At 39.6% G+C, this 18,589-nt stretch overlaps 2 protein-coding genes across 8 annotated transcripts in view; one reads left to right on the forward strand and one right to left on the reverse strand.

Moving 5' to 3' along the window:
• IDE (insulin degrading enzyme) overlaps nt 1-18,589 on the reverse strand; it is a 416,199-nt gene that overhangs the window by 121,100 nt on the left and 276,510 nt on the right. Inside the window, exon 1 of one of the 4 annotated variants that reach the window (XM_069099241.1) lies at nt 2,960-3,091. The exons of the other annotated variants lie outside the window; for them this stretch is intronic. The gene's annotated coding sequence lies outside the window, so the exon portion shown is untranslated. Of the gene's footprint in view, nt 1-2,959; nt 3,092-18,589 lie in introns of those variants that run through there. 4 annotated transcript variants of the gene reach the window in all.
• KIF11 (kinesin family member 11) overlaps nt 797-18,589 on the forward strand; it is a 72,372-nt gene continuing 54,579 nt past the window's right edge. The window contains exons 1-5 of one of the 4 annotated variants that reach the window (XM_069099235.1): nt 797-1,088; nt 4,287-4,383; nt 17,559-17,691; nt 17,985-18,082; nt 18,169-18,247. In XM_069099235.1, the coding sequence (XP_068955336.1) occupies nt 4,307-4,383; nt 17,559-17,691; nt 17,985-18,082; nt 18,169-18,247 (387 nt within the window). In that variant the 5' untranslated portion in view covers nt 797-1,088; nt 4,287-4,306. Of the gene's footprint in view, nt 1,089-2,318; nt 2,649-3,963; nt 4,137-4,286; nt 4,384-17,558; nt 17,692-17,984; nt 18,083-18,168; nt 18,248-18,589 lie in introns of those variants that run through there. The other 3 variants (XM_069099234.1, XM_069099232.1, XM_069099233.1) reach the window with 3 other exon arrangements.

Genomic DNA, 18,589 nt, shown 5'->3' on the forward strand with positions numbered 1-18,589 from the left:
GAAAAAATACAACAAAAAAGCTCGCCGCCAAAAAAAAAAAAAAAAAAGAGAAGAGAGAAGCATGAGAAGGTAAACAGGGAAAAGATATCATAAGGAATGTATCAAAGTTGAACTATTACCATTCCTACATGGAAAAACAATAATTGCAACTGATGAAACTTTTCTCAGTATGAAAATAGTTGAGGGGAATAGAAATATATATATATATACACACATACATATACGTCTATAAAAAAAGAATATTGATTTAAGAATATCAACTATATAGAGTATGGATTAGAAATCCAAGAAGCTGGTTGCCTGAAGACCATTGTAGTAGTCTATTGTAGTAGTCCAGTCAAGAAGTAATGAGGAGGGACAGCTAGGTGGTGCAGTGAATAGAGCACCAGCCTTTAAGTCAGAGGACCTGAGTTCAAATGTGACCTCAGACACTTGACAGCTGTGTAACCTTAGGCAAGTCATTTAACTCGCATTACCTTCCCCCCTCCAAAAAAAAAGAAGTAACGAGGAGTTGAACTAGGGTGGCATCTATGTGAATGAGAAAAGTACAGATATCCTAGAGTTATGGAAAGAGAAATGGCACTGTGGGGCAACTTATTGGTTAAATGGGATGAATGAGAGTGTGGAGTCAAGGATAACACTGATATGATTCTGGGTAACTTTTCAGATGGTGAAGCCCTCAACACAGATACAGGGAAACTTTAAAAAAAAACATGATTTGGGGAGGAAAAATCATAATTTGCATTTGGGACTTGTTGAGTTTGACATGTTTCTCAGTCAGTTCAAAATATCCAATAGACAACCATGAAGCAGGACTGGAGCTCAGGGAAGAGGCTGTGGCTGTATATAGAGATGTGTGAGTCATGTGCATAGAGAGTTTAATTGAACCTACAGGAACTGCTAAGTCACCAAGTATTAGAGAGAAATGAACAGGTGCAGCATAGAGTCTTGATGATCCAACATGGATGAAGATCCAGCCAAATAAATGGAGCAGGAATGGTTAGACTAATAGGAGGAGAACCAAAAGAAGGCAGTCAGTCAATGAGCATTTATTAAGCACCTACTATGTGCCTGAAGTACAAAGAAAGGTAAGATATTCCCTAATTCTCAGAGTTCACAATCTAATGGAGGTGACAACATGCAAGCAATTATGTACAGAATAAAGTGGAGATAATCAACAGAGGGTAGGCACTAGAATTAAGGGGAATTGGGAAAGGCTTCCTTTAGGAAACTGGATTGTAGCTGGGGCTTGAAAGAATCAAAGGAAGACAAGACAGAGACATGAAGAAGGAGAACATTCCAGGCATGGAGGGCAGCCAGTTAAAATGTCTGGAGTCTGCAAATGGAACATCATAAAAACCCAGAGAGGAGAGAGTATTCAGGAGCAGAAGGTGCTCAATTGTTTCAAATGCTGTAGGGACATAGAGAAGGATTTGTACTGAGAAAAAAATTCACCAGATTTGGCAAATGAGAGATCACTTTGAAGAAAGCAATTTTAGTTGAATGATGAAGTTGACTACCAGATTGCAACATTTAGAATAGATGGGAAAATAAGTTAATGAATATAGAAAGATTTTTTCAAATATTTTGGCTAAGAAAGAAGAGACAGGATCATAGCTAGCAGGTATGGTGGAATATAGTGAAGGTTTTCTTTTTTAAGGTTTTGGAAGATAGGGGCATGTCTGTGAGCAGTAGGGAAGAAACTAATTTTTGTTGTTGTTCAGTTGTGTCTAATTCTTTGTGACTCCATTTGGGGTTTTCTTAGCAAACATACTAGAGTAGTTTCCCATTTTTTCTCACTTAATAGAATTTTTTTTCCAATTACACATGAAGATAGTTTTCAACATTCATTTCTGTAAGATTCTGAGTTCCAAATTTTTCTCTCTCTTCCTCCCTTTTCTCCTCCCTCCCCAAAACAGAAATCTGATATAGATTATACATGTACAGCATGTTAAACATATTTCACATTAGTCATGTTGTGAAAGAAGAATCAAAACAAAAAGGAAAAAGCACTAGAAAGAACAAAACAAAACAAAAAAAGAGAAACTAATAGAGAGACACTGAAGATTTAAGGGAGATAATAGTGGGGGCAATCTGCAGAAGATGGGGAGGTGATGGGATCAAGGGACATGTATTAGATAAGGGTTAGCCCTGGCAAGGACCACTTCCCCAATGGAGCCTGGGGTGAAGGAAGAATGAGGGATGTCAAGGGGTTATGAGATGAGGAGGATAGAAGATAGAGTCAAATTGTAAAGCCTTGATTTTTCTTCTTTGTAACTATATAGGGTAAGGTCCTTGGCTGAGGAGTTGGGACAAAGGGAATTCTGTAGTAGTCTTGGGAGGGAGAGGAGATTTGGAATATCTGTTGCACCGAGTGGGTAGAGACTAAGAGAGGAGTAAAAGGATTGTCTTGCTGCAATGAGAGTCTAGTTGAGATCAGTTACCATAAATTTGTAGTGGATCCAGTCATTCTAGTTACATTACTTCCTCCAATTTCATTCCAGAGCACGAGTATGAGCAAAGGAGGAAGACAGCGATACTATTGCAAAATTGGGCTTTGGCAGGAATATCTCTAGGACAGGGAATTCCCGAGTGGATTACAATGTAGAGTTGACTGGGTTAACTAAGCAGTTAATATGGGGCGAGAGGTGAGTATATGCTGGGCTAGAGGAGTTGCCAAGAGTTGAGACAGTTTTAGGAGGAAAAAGGTTTCTCTCAGAGAGAGAATTCAGAATCCTTGATCACAAAGTGAAACGTGGGTGATGGCAATCTCAAGGGTGTAGCCATTCCTATGTTTACTTGAGACAGAATGGAGAAATAGGGTATGGAGAGTCGAGAAGACTGAAATAGTGGAAGTTTATTATGTGTCAGGTAACATTACAACATATTTGTTGAAATTCCCTGGACTAAAGAGAAGTTGGGGTGGAAAGGTAGACTGTGTTCCAGGTACACGACTCACCGAGAAATGATGGCAGGTGTAGCAGACAGGGAACAACTACCAGGATTTCAATCAGATGAAAAATTTGGATAAAGTGAACTTCAAATGTAAAGACGTGGCTGAGTGAGGGTCTAGAAGTGGCACCGAGGGGCTGTTCTCACTGCGGAAGAAGTTTGAAGAAAGAAATCGTCAAGAAAGGCCCTGAAGTTGCAAACCTGGGAGACGAGCGGATGGTCCCTATCAGAACAAGGAAGCTGGGGCGGTGGGGGATATGCGGAGTTGGAGGAACCCATTGGGCATTCAGTTGGAAATAGCCACGAGATAGCTGGCGATGCAGTACTGAGCTCAGAGAAGAAACGGAGGCTGGATATAAATCACAGACCTCTAGATTACAACAATGCTTCTCCCGCAACTGCACACAAGTGGAGGAAGGCGCTGGCCGGATAGGCAGGGATTTTACATTAATGAAGATGAGAAAGAGCGCGCGGGGTTAGAAGGAGAAACCCGACTTCCGTTGAGACCTCCTGCGGAGAAAGGTAAGGAGACACTAGCTTCGCGGCACAATCGAAAGCCGTCTGGGAAACCAAGCATCACCCTTAAGCTTCAATAGAAACACCTCATCACTGCTTTGAAGCCGTCCACACCTTAAACCTCAAACAGAAGCCCCAGCATCCGGAAGACAGAACAAAGGGTAAGCGGAAATCCGGTGGCGCGCAGTGCAGGCCGGTATCTGTAGGCATATGGAGAAAGACCCAAGAATTGCGGAACTTCCCGCTAGTTGCCGCACTGATTTCTGGGGCTTGTAGTAAAAAGAGAAAAATGCTTGGCGCTTGGGCGGGAGGTCTGGTTCACTAGGGTTTCTCTTCGCTTCCAGGAGTCTCTCACAGTAAGCATCGCAAAGCACAATGATGTAATTTAGCTTACTCGCCTTAAAAAATAATTGTCCTCCCGTTTGTCCTCACTGATGCCATTTGGAACCTGTGTCAGTCCCTTTAATTTAAATCAGTTTCCCATGGCGCATTGAGCGCGGGGCCTTTGTGATTGGTCCGGAGAAATCCTACGTCCAAGATTCAAATCGTGGCGCGTGAACGTTTGTCCCGCTCCGGGGAGGAGGAAGCTGGTCCGGAGCGGCGTTAACGAGCGGCTGCGCTGAGGCCGGGTACCCAGAGTGAAGTGAGAGCCCCGCTGGGGTCTTGGGGTGGGTGGGACTCTCCTCAGCCTCGCCGGTGGCGGGATGGCGGTGTAGGGGGTATTGAGCCCTCCCCGGACGGGCCGGGCCGAGTGGAGGAGCCGACGTGCCTCGAGGTTGTACCTGACGCGCCCTTGCTTCTTCTCCGCCTGGTTTTAGGTTTCTCTGCGAGGCTCGTCATGGCTTTCCAGCCGAGTTCGGTTGGCAAGAAGAAGGATGAAAAAGGAAAGAACATCCAGGTGGTGGTGAGATGCAGGTAGGAGACGCACGAGATTCCACCCCCGCGGGTTGGTGTCCTTAGGTGGGCTGGAGGGAAAGGTGACTGGAGCCTGGCGGGGGGTCTGGAGGTCAGGCGAGTGTTGACGTCCGCATTTGATCTCGCGCGTCTTGTTACCAGACCCCGGAAAGCCGCGGGGTGTTGAAGCGTCTGTGCCCTGGAAGTGCTGTGATCGGGCTTTCCCGGAGCGGCGGACTCCGAGCCCGTGCGGGTCTGTGCTGCCCGAGGGCCTCCTGCCTGTCACTGCTGTGGCGTTCGGGGCTGGCGCCGAGGGGGCAGAGGCCCCTGCCCACTCACTCCAGGTCCGCGCCGCTGTGAACCTGCGGTGGTCCTGCAGAGTCTTTTACTTCGGGCCCTTTGTTTTTTACAAGAACAGTTTTTTCTTCGACTTTGACTTGAAGCTGGAGTTTTTGTCCCAGCGCTTATCCTGGGACATAGAAGGCACTTAATAGAGGTTTATCGATTGGTTGTCTAAGATTTGAATTTCTATTAGTATTTGTATTTGTGTGTGTATGTGTTTAATTATTATTTTAAGGGCAGCTAAGTGGTGAAGTGGATAACTGACCTGCATGTAGTCAGGAAGGCTCCTCTTCTGGGTTCAAATCTGGCCTCAGACACTTACTATCTGTGTGACCTTGGGCAAGTCACTTAACCCTGTTTGCCTCAGTTCCTCATCTATAAAATGAGCTGGATAGGGAAATGGCCAAGCTACTCTTTGCCAAGAAAACCCGAAATGGGGTCAGGAAGAGTCAGACAGGACTGAACTATGACAAAAGCTTTGTGTCAAGCAAGTCCTTGAGCCTCAGTTTCCTCCTTTTTATCTTCGTTCTCTGACTGAAAAACAGATACTTTTAAAGTTAAGGAAGCTGCAGCTCTGGCACGTTAAGTGACCCCAGAATCACACCTGGGAGTAAACATCAGTTGAGATTTGAACCACAGTTGCTTGACTCCAAAGTCGGATCCTTCTACTATACCTAGATGACATAGTAGGGCCAATTTATTTTGTGTGAAGGGGAATGGAGGGGCCTTTATTGTGCATATTTTGATTTAAAATAAGAGGTGGGTAGGTGGCCCATAGTGACTAGAGTGCCAGAATCAGGAAGACTTGCATTCAAATCCAGCTTCAGAACACTTAGTAGTTGTGTGATCCTGGACAAATTACTTACCTTCTGTTTGCCTCAGTTTCCGTTACTGTAAAATGGGGATAATAATACCCCCTGTCTCCCAGTGTTGTCACTGAGGATCCAAGGAGACAGTTTTTATAAAGCACCTGTAGCTATATAAATGTTAGCTATTATTCCTTTTGAGGTATGTAATAAGTTTCACACGTTATTTATGAAACTAATCACCCTTTTTCAATGTGTCTTGTTATATTACATAAGACTAAAAACCAAGGACAAAGGACAGTGATTTGAGAGAATATCAGAGTCTGAGTGTTTATAGTTATTAGGGATAGAATCTCAAAAAAAGCAGATTGAAGATTGGATAGAGAGCATTCTGCTTAAGGATCAAAGAAGGGATGATGTCAAAAGGGAATGACCACCTTTTCAACAGGTTTTGGGTTTTTTTTTTTTGCATTTTGGAGGGCAGTTGGGGTTAAGTGACTTGCCCAAGGTCACATGGCTAGTTTTTTTCCCCCCAACAGATATTGAAGTAGAGAAACAGTAACACATTTAAAGGTGTAGTGAAGCTAAAGAAAAACTAAAAAGAAGAAACTCAGTGCCTGATCTCTATTTTTTTTTCAGTAAAGTATGATGTAAGATCCTTAGCTGCAACAGTTGAGAAAGAATGGTGTGGGAGACTTGAATAAAGAGTAGGTTTGGAGAATCCTCACTAATAGAGAATTGATTAGGCAGAAATAAAAGACTGACTCATGATGGTTTTGCTCTATAGTTCAGGCACATTGAACTACTCAGTCCCCGAGGTACACCCTGTACCTCCCACATTTGTACCTTTGTTTAGGTTGTTTCCTAGGTCAGGAAATGTTTTCCCTTTCCTTCTTCACCCATTAAATTCCAACTTATCCTTTATTTAATATTTTTTCCCAATTACATGTAAAAACAATTTTAACATTTTTTTTTCCAATTTTGAGGTCCAAATTCTCTTCCTTCCTACCTCTTTGAGAAGACAAGCAATCTGACATATGTTATATGTGTGTAGGCATGCAAAACACATTTCCACGTAACTCATTCTGTGAAAGAAAACACAGACAAAAAAAACCCCAAGAGAAATAAAGAAAGCAAAGAAAAAGTATCTTTGATCTTCGTTCAGGGTCTACCAGTTCTTTCTCTGGAGATGGACAGCACCCTTCATTATAAATACTACAGAATTGTCCTGGATTATTGTATTGCTGAGGATGGCTATGTTATTCATAGTAGATCATCATATAATATTGCTGTTACTGTGTATACTGTTCTTCTAATTCTGCTCATTTTACTTTGCATCAGTTCATGTAAGTCCATGTTTTTCTGAGAGCATCCTGCTCATCATCTCTTAAAGCACTATAGTATTCCATTAGATTCATATACAACAACTTGTTCAACTATTCCCCAGTTGATGAACATCCCCTCAATTTCCAATTCTTTGCCACCACTAAAGGAACTGCTATAAATATTTTTGTACATATAGGTCCTTTTCCTTTTTTTTTTTTTTTTAATCTCTTTGGGATACAGACCTAGTAGTGGTATTGTTGCAGTTTAAACTCAGGGATGCCAAAAACTGTTGTGGTAGGAGATCTGCCCATCCAAAAACTGTTGGGGTTTCATGATGAAAGAATTCAGAGTCAGACCACCTCCAATCTAAGTATAGGCATTTATTGAAATTGATGCATCTCATGAAGTGGGCTAAGTTCCAAGAAGAACCAGCAACTTTAGAGAAAGCAAGATGGATTTTTATAGGGTAAAGATGCAATTTTATAACAGAAATTTACATAGAATAGAGGAATATCATTAATATTAAAAAGGCAGGAGGAGTTTGTTAAGGGATTAGGTAATGGAGAAGGGGTCCCATCTGTGGTTTGGTGGTTGAGCATTCTGGTCATTCTGCCCTCCAACTGGCAGAATTGTGGTCCTGTCTGGTTAAGACAGATAGTTAGGTATTGTGGTCCAGTCTTGGGTTAGATGGATGATGTGATTGTGATTGAATACAAGAACACACCTGTTTCTGTGGAAATGGATCTGGGGGCAGTGACCAGGTAGAAGTAGTAGCTAGGTTCTCATCACATGGACATGCTTTCTGTTTCTGTGGGAACTAAGAGTTCAGGGACACGCCTGTTGTTCCAGTGAGCAGTGAGGCATATATGAAGAAGTTAGGACATTGGCGGGGGCTGAAGGGTGCTGTTAGGTAGGTGCAATGGGCCTGTTGTTCAGTGGGGCTGGGCCTATAATGAAGTTAGAATATTGGGGCTGGGGGCAGCTTTATTAAGATTCCATCAGTTATTGCTTGGTCAGAGGGTATGTGTGCATAGTTGTACAGTCCTTTGGGCATAGTCCAAATTGCTGTACAGAATGGTTGAATCAGTATATAGCTTCACCAGTAGCGCATTAATGTTTTAATTTTCTCACATCCCCTCCATTTGTCATTTTCTGGATGTGAGGTAGTAGCTCAGAGTTGCTTTAATTTGTATTTCTCTCATTAATAGTGATTTAGAGCATTTTTATATGACTATCGATAGCTTTGATTACTTTGAAATACTGCCTGATCATATCCTTTGATCATTTATCAGTTGAGGAATGGCTCTTGTTTCTGTAAATTTGACTCAGTTTTTATATGTTTGGGAAATGAAGTCTTTATCAGACAACCTCACTGTAAAAAAATTTTTTTGAAATAATGATTACCAACTATGAATTTTCCTCCATTTCCCCCCCTGTTTATTCTATTCTGTCTCAACTTTTACCCTGTCCATCCTCAAAAAATGTTTTGCTTCTTTTACCTCCACCAAACTGTCCTCCCTTCTATCAGTTCTCCCTCCCCCCCTTGTCTTATCCCCTTCTCTTCCTACTTTCCTGTATGGTGAGACAGATTTCTATACCCAACTGAGTGTATATTATTCCCTCTTTGAACCAGTTACAGTGAGAATAAGTAAGGTTCATGTGCTCCTCTCCCCAATTCCCCCATTTCCCCCTCTACTGTAAAATCTCTTTCAGGCCTCTTTTATGTCTCATAATTTATCCTATTCTACCTTTCCCTTAGATAATCATACCATCACATTCAACTCACACCTCTGCTTTCTGTCTATGTATACTCCTGACTGCCCTAATAAGAAGAAAAATTTTAAGAGTTAAAAATATCATTCTCCCATGTAGGAATATGAAGAGTTTAACTTTATCAAATCCCTTATGATTTCTCTTTCCTGTTTTCTTTTTTATGCTTCTTTTGCATCTTGAGTGTTTGAAAGTCAAATTTTCTATTCAGTCCTGGTCTTTTCATTGGGAATGCCTGAAAGTCTTCTGTTTCATTGAAAATCCACTTTTTTCCCATGAAGGGTTATACTCAGTTTTGCTGGATAGACAATTCTTGGTTGTAATCCCTAGCTCTTTTATCCTCTAAATATCATATTTCAAGCTCTCCTATCTTTTCATGTAAAAACTGCTAAATCTTGTGTTAATCTACTGACTGTGATATTTAAATTGTTCCTTTTGATTAATTGTAGTATTTTCTCCTTGATCTGGGAGGTCTGGAATTTGACGGTAATATGCCTGGGAATTTTCGTTTTGGGATCTCTTTCAGAAGGTGATCAGTGGATTCTTTCAATTTTTGTTTTACCCTCTGGTTCTAGAATATCAGAGCAGTTTTCCTTGATAATTTCTTGAAAAATGATGTCTAGGCCCTTTTTTGATCATGACTTTCAGGTAATCCAATAATTCTTAAATTATCTCTCCTGAATCTGTTTTCCAGGTCAGTTGTTTTTCTAATAAAATATTTCACGTTTTCTTCTATTTTTTTTATTTGATTGTTCAGATAAAGTCATTAGCTTCCACTTGCCCAATTCTAGCTTTTAAGAAATTATTTTTTTCAATGAGCTTTTGTGCCTCCTTTTTCATTTGTCCAATTCTACTTTTTAAGTTCTTTTCTTCAGTGAACTTTCCTGCCGGTGACTTTATCCAGCCCTCCCTCACTTAAATCCAATTCACTTGTAAGTCATGGCATCATCTTCCTGATGTCATGGTCTTATTTGACAATGAAGAACAAACAACACGCTGGGAGTAGTAGTAGCTGCCCCACTGGGGACCCAGCTGACCAGTTGGACAATGCAGCTCTTTCCTTCATTCCCTACCCCCCTCCTTTTTTCCCTCCCTCCCTCTCCCACTGTCCACATAGCATATCATACCCTTACCTTTAGGTGCTTTGCCTAAAGGAATATAAATTTTGATTGCTGAAAGCTGGCAAGATATCTTGGGGTTTATGGGCTAGATTTCTTTCTTAAGGACCATGCCTTAAACCCAAATCACTCTGACTCTCATTGAATGACCAAGCCTTACTTGATCATTGTTTGGGCCCTGATAATTCCAAATGGGTGTAAATAGTTGTTGTTTATCTTTTGGCCAGAAAACTTGAGGGTCTTCTCCTCCCAGGTTTTTTTCTTTTTTTTGAACTAGATAAAAGAGGCCATTCTTGCCTCATTTCTTATTTAGCCTTAGTCACTGGATGGATGTTGCCTCAATCAAGTTGAGTTCTGGGAAAGACCTTAGCTTAAATTGGCCAAGGTCTCTCACTGCATCCTGAACCATCTCTAATCACCCTGATCTATGGCTCCAGAGGAGAGAGTGAGGCTGCTGACTTTGCACAGCCCTCCCTCACTAAAAGGCAATTCAGTTGCATGTCATGGCATCACCTTCCTGTTTCATGGTCCTTTTTGAGAAGGAAGGACAAACAAGAATTTTTGTGCCTCTTTTACCATTTGGGCTGTTCTGTTTCTTAAGGTGTTATTTTCTTCAGTATTTTTTGTGTGTGTGTGCTTTCTTTACCAACCTGTTGACTCTTTTTCTCTTGATTTTTTTGCATCACTCTCATTTCTCTTCCCAGTTTTAACTCTACTTCTGTTACTTGATTTTTTAAGAGGGGGGAAGGCAGGGCAATTGGGGTTAAGTGACTTGCCCAAGGTCACACGGCTAGTAAGTATTAAGTGTCTCAGGCTAGATTTGAACTTGAGTTGTCCTGACTCCAGGACTGATGCTCTATTCACTGCACAACCTAGCCACAATTCTTAATTTTTAAAATCCTTTTTGAGCTCTTCTGTGACCTGAGACCAATTCATATTTTTCTTTGAGGCTTTGGATGCAGAAATTTTGACTTTGTTTTCTTCTTCTGTGTGTTTTCATCTTCCTTGTCACTATAATAACTTTGTATGGTCACAGTTTTTTCTGTTGTTTGCTCATTTTCCAGCCTATTTCTTGACTTTTAACTCTGTGCTAAAGTGGGGCTCTCCTTCCCAAGTGGAGAGGGTATTGTCCCAAATGTCAGGTTTTTTTTGTGTGCATCTGTTTTTAGAGGTAATTCTGGGGACCTATAAGTTTTTGGCTCTTCCAGGGTGGTATGATCTAGGGAGAGGTGTGTTTATTACTCTCCTGTACTGTATACTGGTTTGTTTGTGACCACAACCAGTCTTTTCAACCTTGGAATTGTGACCAGAATCCCTGCTCTTCTGAGGCAGCAAGCTTTGCTGTGCTGGCGCTCCTTCTCACACTGTGAGAAGACCCAGGATTGTGACCCAGATTCAGATATAAGTGATGCAACAGAGTCCTGCCCTGGTGCCAACAGAGGGACCTTTGTCAATCTCCTTCGGACCTGTTGTCCAATCCTGTTACCATCTGTGGACTGAGAGGTCTAGAAACTGCCACTGCTGCCACTGACTCAGTCGCCCTGAGACTGGCTTCTGGTTTCCTGGGGCCAAGTCTGCCCTGGCACTTCCTGCGTTGCACTGCGCTCCTCTCTCACCCTGGTACATCAGATCTTTCCTGCTGACCTTCTGAGTTGTCTTGGACTGGAAAATTGATTCACTCCATATTTTTGTGATTCTGCCACTCTAGAATTTGTTTAGAGTCAATATTTAAAGGTATTCAGAAGGGTTTGGGGGTGAGCTCAGGAGAGTCTCTGCCTTTACTCCACCATCTTTGCTTCCCCTCTAACATATCCTTTAAAACATGATTCAAGCCCTGGAGTCAGGAGGACCTGAGTTCAAATCCAGCCTCAGACACTTAACACAAAACTAGCCGTGTGACCTTGGGCAAGTCACTTAATCCCAATTGCCCTACCTTCCCACCTCCAAATACTATCTCTTACATGAACCTTTCCCTTAACCTTGACCAATGTCAGTAGATTCAAGACTACATCTAGAGAAGGTGTAAGAAGACTGGAAAGGTAGGAGGGAAGTAGATTACAGTATTTGTGGTTGTTGCCAAGGTTTGTCAGTTTCACCTTTGCAACATCTCTCCTAAACACGAAGCTCCAAATTTATTGTCTTTACTGGTTGGAACAGTTCAAAGCTCTATTAGTGTGCCTGTCTTCCCACAGCATTGATTATTTTTATCACCTTTGTGAATCATCTCTTAACTTCACTAATTTGAAAGTGAAGGTGAAATTTGAAAAGTCAATTTGAAGGTGAAATCTGAAAAGTAATTTTAATTTTTTATTAGTACTGTAGGGAATTTTTTCACAAGATTGACAATTTGCATTATTCTTTTGAAAATATTTTATTCATCTCCTTTGACTACTCACCTTTTAAGGCTTGGCTTTTAGTCTTATATTTTTTGCCTGTTTCGTTTCTACCTTGACTGTTTAGTTTTTATTGGAGATATTCCATGCAAAGAGGTTTTTCTCAGTCTAAGTTTCTCTAGTTATCTTGGCTAGCTTTTTATAAATAACTTTTAATTTTATGTAATCAAAATTGTCTTTTATGGTCCTTTCTAAACCCCCCCCATCCCCCATGGAACTGAAAGATTTCTCTTTCCATTTTCATCTAGTTTTTTAATGATGCAATCTTTATATCAGAGTTCAGATCCATTTGATAATTATTCTGTATAGGTAAAATAAACCTAATTCTGTCATTGGTCTTTAGTTCTCCCACCAAGTCTTGAATAGGAATTTTTCCCCAAGTAATTTTGTTTTGTAAATTTTATCAAACACAATTAATGTTGCTTATCCAATCTCTTCCACCCGTCCACTTTTCTTGTACTTTGACTTGTACCAAGGAGTTTTTATGATTCCTACTTCATATTATAGTTTGATGTCTGATATTGCTATACTCCTTCATTTTAGGTTTTTTCCAGATCTCTCCTCAGTTTTTGTTCCACCAAACAAATTTTATTGTGTTTAGTCCTGTAAAGCACCCCATTAATAGTTTAGTTGATATAACACTGTCTCCAAATTTGTTTAGCTATCATTGTTATATTAGTCTAGCCCATCCATGAACAGTGACTCTGTCCCTAGTTATTTAAATCTCTGTTTATTTTCATAAAGTAATGTTTTGTAATAGTGTTTACATAACTCCCTTAGTGTCTTGGGATGATTAACTTCAAGACATTTTAATGTGTTTCATAGTTATTGGTGAGAGGAATTTCTTCCATTTCCTCCCTTTTGTTAGTATTGTATATATGTTGATCTGTGGATTTATTTTAAATCATGCTATTGTTTTGAAGCTTAATTCCCTTGAATAGTTTCTTTGATTCAGTAGATTTTAATTTTAAAGTTTTCCCTATATCTTCTTAGGTTCCAATGAATTTTTTAAAACTATATAGCTGTCAGAGTAGATTTCTACCACCTTTTCCTATCACCAGGAAAAGAAAATGCTCCTTGTATATCTAGTTAGTTATTAAAACTTTTTTCTGCTACCACAAATCCCTTTAAGATTAAGCAGTGGGATCTGGTATTTTGAGGTCATTAAATTCATAATTTATGTCATAACTATAGAAAATTTCCCATTAGGAAATGGTCTGTTTATTTATGCATCGAACAACAAACAAAAAACCCTACAAAATGATGGGGGTGGGAGGGTGAGCTCAGTTCGAATTAAGCCAGCAAATAGGTCAATCAGTTGCAGTCTTATAATAAAGTCTTAAACTTTATAAAGACTCCTAAATGCCCAGAGATCCCCCTCCAGGGTGTACACCCCTAAGGAAATCAAAGATTGAAACAGAGGTCTGACGTAGACTAAAACATTTATGACAACACTTTTAATGGTAGCAAAGAACTAGAAAGAAAATGAGTGCCTGTCTTGTAGAATGGCTGAATAAACTGGTATATGAGTGTAATTAAATACTTTTGTGCTGTAAGAAATGACAGACATAAGGAATTTAGAGAAACTTGGTAAGATCTGTATGAAGTGATACAGAATAAAGACAAGATAAATGAAAATATCACTAAAAGGACACAACTTGGAGAAACTTAGCAACCAGTAATGGTTCTGGAGAACAAATAGAAATGCCTTCCTCCCTTCCACTTCTGGTAGAGCTAGAATAAGATCAGGGTATAATTTGTATATACATCATCAAAAGACATTATTAAGTGATTTTCCTTAATTGTTTTCTTTGGTACAAAGGAAGATTCAGTTTTGGTGGTTATGAGAAAAGAGGTGAATGGGGGGGTCGGGGAGGTGATATGACTGGTAGGGCTTGATATAATGGTTAAGGTCAGGGAAAGTAAGACCCGAATAATATCCACACATCTTAACTCTCTTCCTTTGCTTCATTTCTTGTTGAGAATCTTTATTTCTTACTTCATTGATTTAAATATAACTTTGTGTTTTGTTACTACTTTAAAGGCATCTGTGTTCATTTTGTGTACATTGTGTATATGCACATATATTGGCAAAGTAGGCAAACAATTCTTGTTGGATTGAATTTCCCTGAATTGTTAACTTAGGACCTTTGACCAGTTCCCTGTCCTCCCCTTCCCTCCAGGAAGATCACAACCTGTCTAGGCAGTTCTTGCCCATGCCCTTCCCTACATCTGCTTCAGTGCTATCTGCCTAAGCCTTCCTTGAGTTCTCTTGACATTGGTATTGATGAAGAATAAAGGCAGACCCCCATATAGCCTTGAAGATATAACTAGTCCATCTTTATTTTTTCTGACCATATATTTCTATGATGTATTTTAGGACATTCTTCTTTATCATTTTTCATGTGTTGCCACCTTTCCACACTCAGCTTGTACCTCCTTCAGTCAATCAACCAGCATTTATTAAGTGCCTACTGTGTGCCAGGGTCTATACTAGGTCACAGGGATACAAAAGTAAGAAGGGAAACAATCATGATTCTGTCACACACATATATACATAATAAATACAAAATAAACACAAGTGAATCATTAAGCATTTATTATGTGTCAGGAACATGCTGAGCTTTAGGGATCCAAAGAATAGCAAGAGACTCCTTGGGAAGTTTAGTCTGCTGGGGAACATCATGAGGAAGACTGAGCACAAACAAGTTATATGGGGGTGAACTGGAGAAGTCAGAGGAAAGACACTGACCTAAGAGGAGTCAGGAGGTGCTGCTTGTAGAAGATGAGATTTTAGTTGAGACTTGAAGGAAGCCAGAGATGTCAGGAGTCAGAGACATAGTTCCAGGAATGTGGAACTCTCAGTTAGAATGCCAGGAGTCAGGAGGTGGAGGGTTTTTGTGGGAACATGGAGACCTCATTGTCACTAGATCAAAGATTACATGGAAGGGAGTAAAGTTCGGAAAGGTAAGAGGGCTCTGAATGCCAAAACAAAATTTTTTAAAAGGATTTTATATTTGATTCTGGAGGTAATAGGGAACCACTAGAGTTTACAGAATAGGGGGTGATGGCATGGTCAGACCTATGCTTTAGGAAAATCATTTTGACAGTTGAATAGAGGATGTACTGAAGTTGGAAGATTTGAGGCTACATCAGACTAATACAGTAGTCCAATAGTGAGGTGATGGAGGTAATATCATTAGGACTTGGCCACTGGTTGGATATGGATACGTCAAGGGGTGAGGAAGTGAAAGAGTCCAGGATGGCACTCTGCGTTGCTAGCCCGGGTGACTTCTCATTGTCGGTAACTGGAAAGTTTGGAAGGACAAAAGGTTTGAGAATAAAGATAATGAGTTCAGTTTTGGGTATACTGAGTTTGAAATGTTTGTAGAGCCTCTAGTTTGAAATTTCTAATAGACAATTAGAGATGTGAGTCTAGAGTTGAGCAGAGGTTAGGACTGAATAAGTAGATCTGAGAGACATCAGTGTAGAGATGATAAGAAAATCTTGGGAGCTGATGATATCATGAAATGAATAGAATAGAAGGAGAAAAGAAGATCCAGGACAGAGCCCTTTGGGGATGTCCTACCTTTACTGAGTGTGACCTGGAAGAAAATCTAACAGAGAAGATTGAGAAGGAGCAGGGGGCAGGTAGGAGGAGAATCAAGATAGAGTAGTATCATGGAAACCTAGAGAGAAGAGGAGTGGTAATAAAGAATTGGACATTGAGGGGGATGAGTATCAGTTGGGGAATGGCTGAACAAGTTACAGTACATGATTGTGATGGAATACTATTATGCAGTGAGAAAGGATAAGCAGGGTGGTTTCAGAAAAACTTGGGAAACTTATATGAACTGAACTGAGCAGAACCAGAACAAGTAATGCAATGACAGTATTATTATGAAAATAATCAACTCTAAAATACATAGTAACTCTGATCTAAACAGTGTTCCAAAGGATTCATGATGAAATATGATTTCCACCTCCAGATAGAAAGTGGAACTCAGTGCAAATTGAAGCATATTTTCTTCCCTCCCTCTCTTCTTCCCTTCCTTCTTTGACAAGACTTGTTTTGCATGATTATGCATATTTGTAGTGGGTTTTGTTTTTCTTAACCTTTGCAGTGGATGGGGAAAGGGAAAGATTTTGGAACTGAAAATAAAATAGTTTAATTTTTTTAATGGACATTAGATTTGATAGTTAAGATATCACTAACCTTGGAGAGAGCAGTTTCATGAGAATGGAAACTAAACTGTAGACAGTTAAAAAAGTGAGAGGAAAGGAAGTGGAGACATCTATTATTGATGGTCTTCTCGAGGAGTTTGGCAATCTTTGTTATAAGATATGGCTCTTGGGAAGGACATATAGAGAAATGAAAGTGATTTAAAAACAAAAGATTTTTTAAAATAGATTATCTGAAGTGGTAAAGCTTAGCAGTCTGAGGCTAGTGAGAAAGGAAAGCTAAGAACAATGAAGCAGAGATGTTTTGTTTTGAGGTATTTTTTTTTTAATAGCAATACTTTGAAAAAGAGGAGCTCAAAGGATGAACCATTGCTTGGGGGCTAGATAGAATAATGATAATGAATGATGAGGAAGGGGAGGAGTCAGTTATCCAACTTTTATTTTGTTTCCTCTCTTCTGACAAGGAGAATGATCTTTGGACTGGAAAGGACAGAATTGATACAACTAATAGGGAACTGATAACCAAGATGATGAAGGAGATTTGAAGTGAGCACCTTACTGACTTTTTAAGTGAATTTAGATAGGATGTCCCAAAAGTCTTAATGCTGTCTTAAGCTACCAAACTTTGAAAGCATTTATTAAGCATTTACTATGTTCTGGGGTGGTAAAGAAAAGGCAAAACCAGTTTTAGGTACTTAGATTTCAAATGTAAAGAAATCATGTATCTTATAGGAGTAGGTGAGATACATGTAAAGTAAATAGAAGGTAACCTTAGAGGGGAAGACCCTAGTAGTTGGAGGAACCGAGAGTGGTCTGCAAGTGGTATTTGAATTGAGACTTGAAAGAAGCCTGGAGTTTGGGCAACAGGAATGACATGGTCAGACCTGAGTTCAAATCCAGCCTCACACACTTAACACAAAAACTAGCCATGTGACCTTGGGCAAGTCACTTAACCCCAACTGCCCTCCAAAAAAGAAAAAAAAAGAATCATTCTCTAAAAAAAATTAAAAAGAAAAAGAGATCTGTCTGTAGATGGTAAAAAGTGGTTTTTGACAAGTCTTCTGAAGCATTTGTGAGATAAGGGTTGGGGGAAGGGAGCTCTAATGAGTTTGTCTGACCTTGAACCACAAGATAATTAAAACTGGCATCTACACATTGACATTTATTTTACCATCATAATTACTTAAAAAGAAGTAATGGCTATATCTGACACTTATGATTTGTTAACCTCTGAATTAATTTTGTTGTTCTTCTTTTAGGCCATTTAATTTGTCAGAGCGAAAAGTAAATGCCCATTCAGTGGTGGATTGTGATTCTTTTAGAAAAGAAATCAGTGTACGTACTGGAGGAATGACTGACAAGAATACAAGAAAAACCTACACATTTGATATGGTATTTGTTTTTCTTTTTATGTAATGCTTTTTTTAGATATAGTAAACAAAATTTTCACTAGTATACAAGTCTCATTTTTGGTAATATAGTCAGTTAATTGATTAGACCTATTAAACTTTTAGGGAACTGATTGATCCCTTATATCTAGAAGAATTTATGTAACTCCAAATTCCTAGCTGAAAGAGTGATTTGCCATTGGAATTGCTAATGTATTGTTATTATTTGAGATTGGTACTGATAATATGAAATATAATTAAGTAGGCTTTTGTCTCTTCTGGATTTTTTATTTCTAGGTTTTTGGAGCATCCACAAAACAAATTGATGTTTACCGAAGCGTTGTATGTCCAATTTTAGATGAAGTTATCATGGGATACAATTGCACTGTTTTTGCGTAAGTAGAGTGTTTATTTGGGTCTCACAAAATAATTAAAATACATGTTTAAATAATTTAAATATACTTAATGTTTATATTGACAGATATGGCCAGACTGGCACTGGAAAAACTTTTACAATGGAGGGAGAAAGGTCACCCAATGAAGAATATACCTGGGAAGAGGTACTGATCATTCATAGCAACAGGTTTAAAAATGTTTACCTCTAATGTTCAGCTGAGCTGTGACTAAGCTATTAAGGGCTTTAACATGGAGATAAGGTCTTGTCATAGGTGCTTTCATCTTAACTCCTGTAACAGTGAACTGGATTCCTTAACATTCCAAGAAAAAAACCAGGGAAGTTAGATGTGCTCATAATTTCCAACTTGTTAGAGTCTTTCCCAGTGTCTTTGACATGGGTATCCACAGCTTCAGTAGCCCCTCTCTTCTGGTAGTACTTAGGAGGCATGCCTTTTCTTTCTGAGCTTCTGCTTTTAGTTGCCTTCCCCCTGCCTGCCACTCTCTTT

Source organism: Petaurus breviceps, unplaced genomic scaffold (genome assembly GCF_028583685.1).
Source record: "Petaurus breviceps papuanus isolate PSGF00001 unplaced genomic scaffold, PetGlider_PUasm1.0 37, whole genome shotgun sequence".
In the NCBI taxonomy this organism is placed as follows: domain Eukaryota; kingdom Metazoa; phylum Chordata; class Mammalia; order Diprotodontia; family Petauridae; genus Petaurus; species Petaurus breviceps.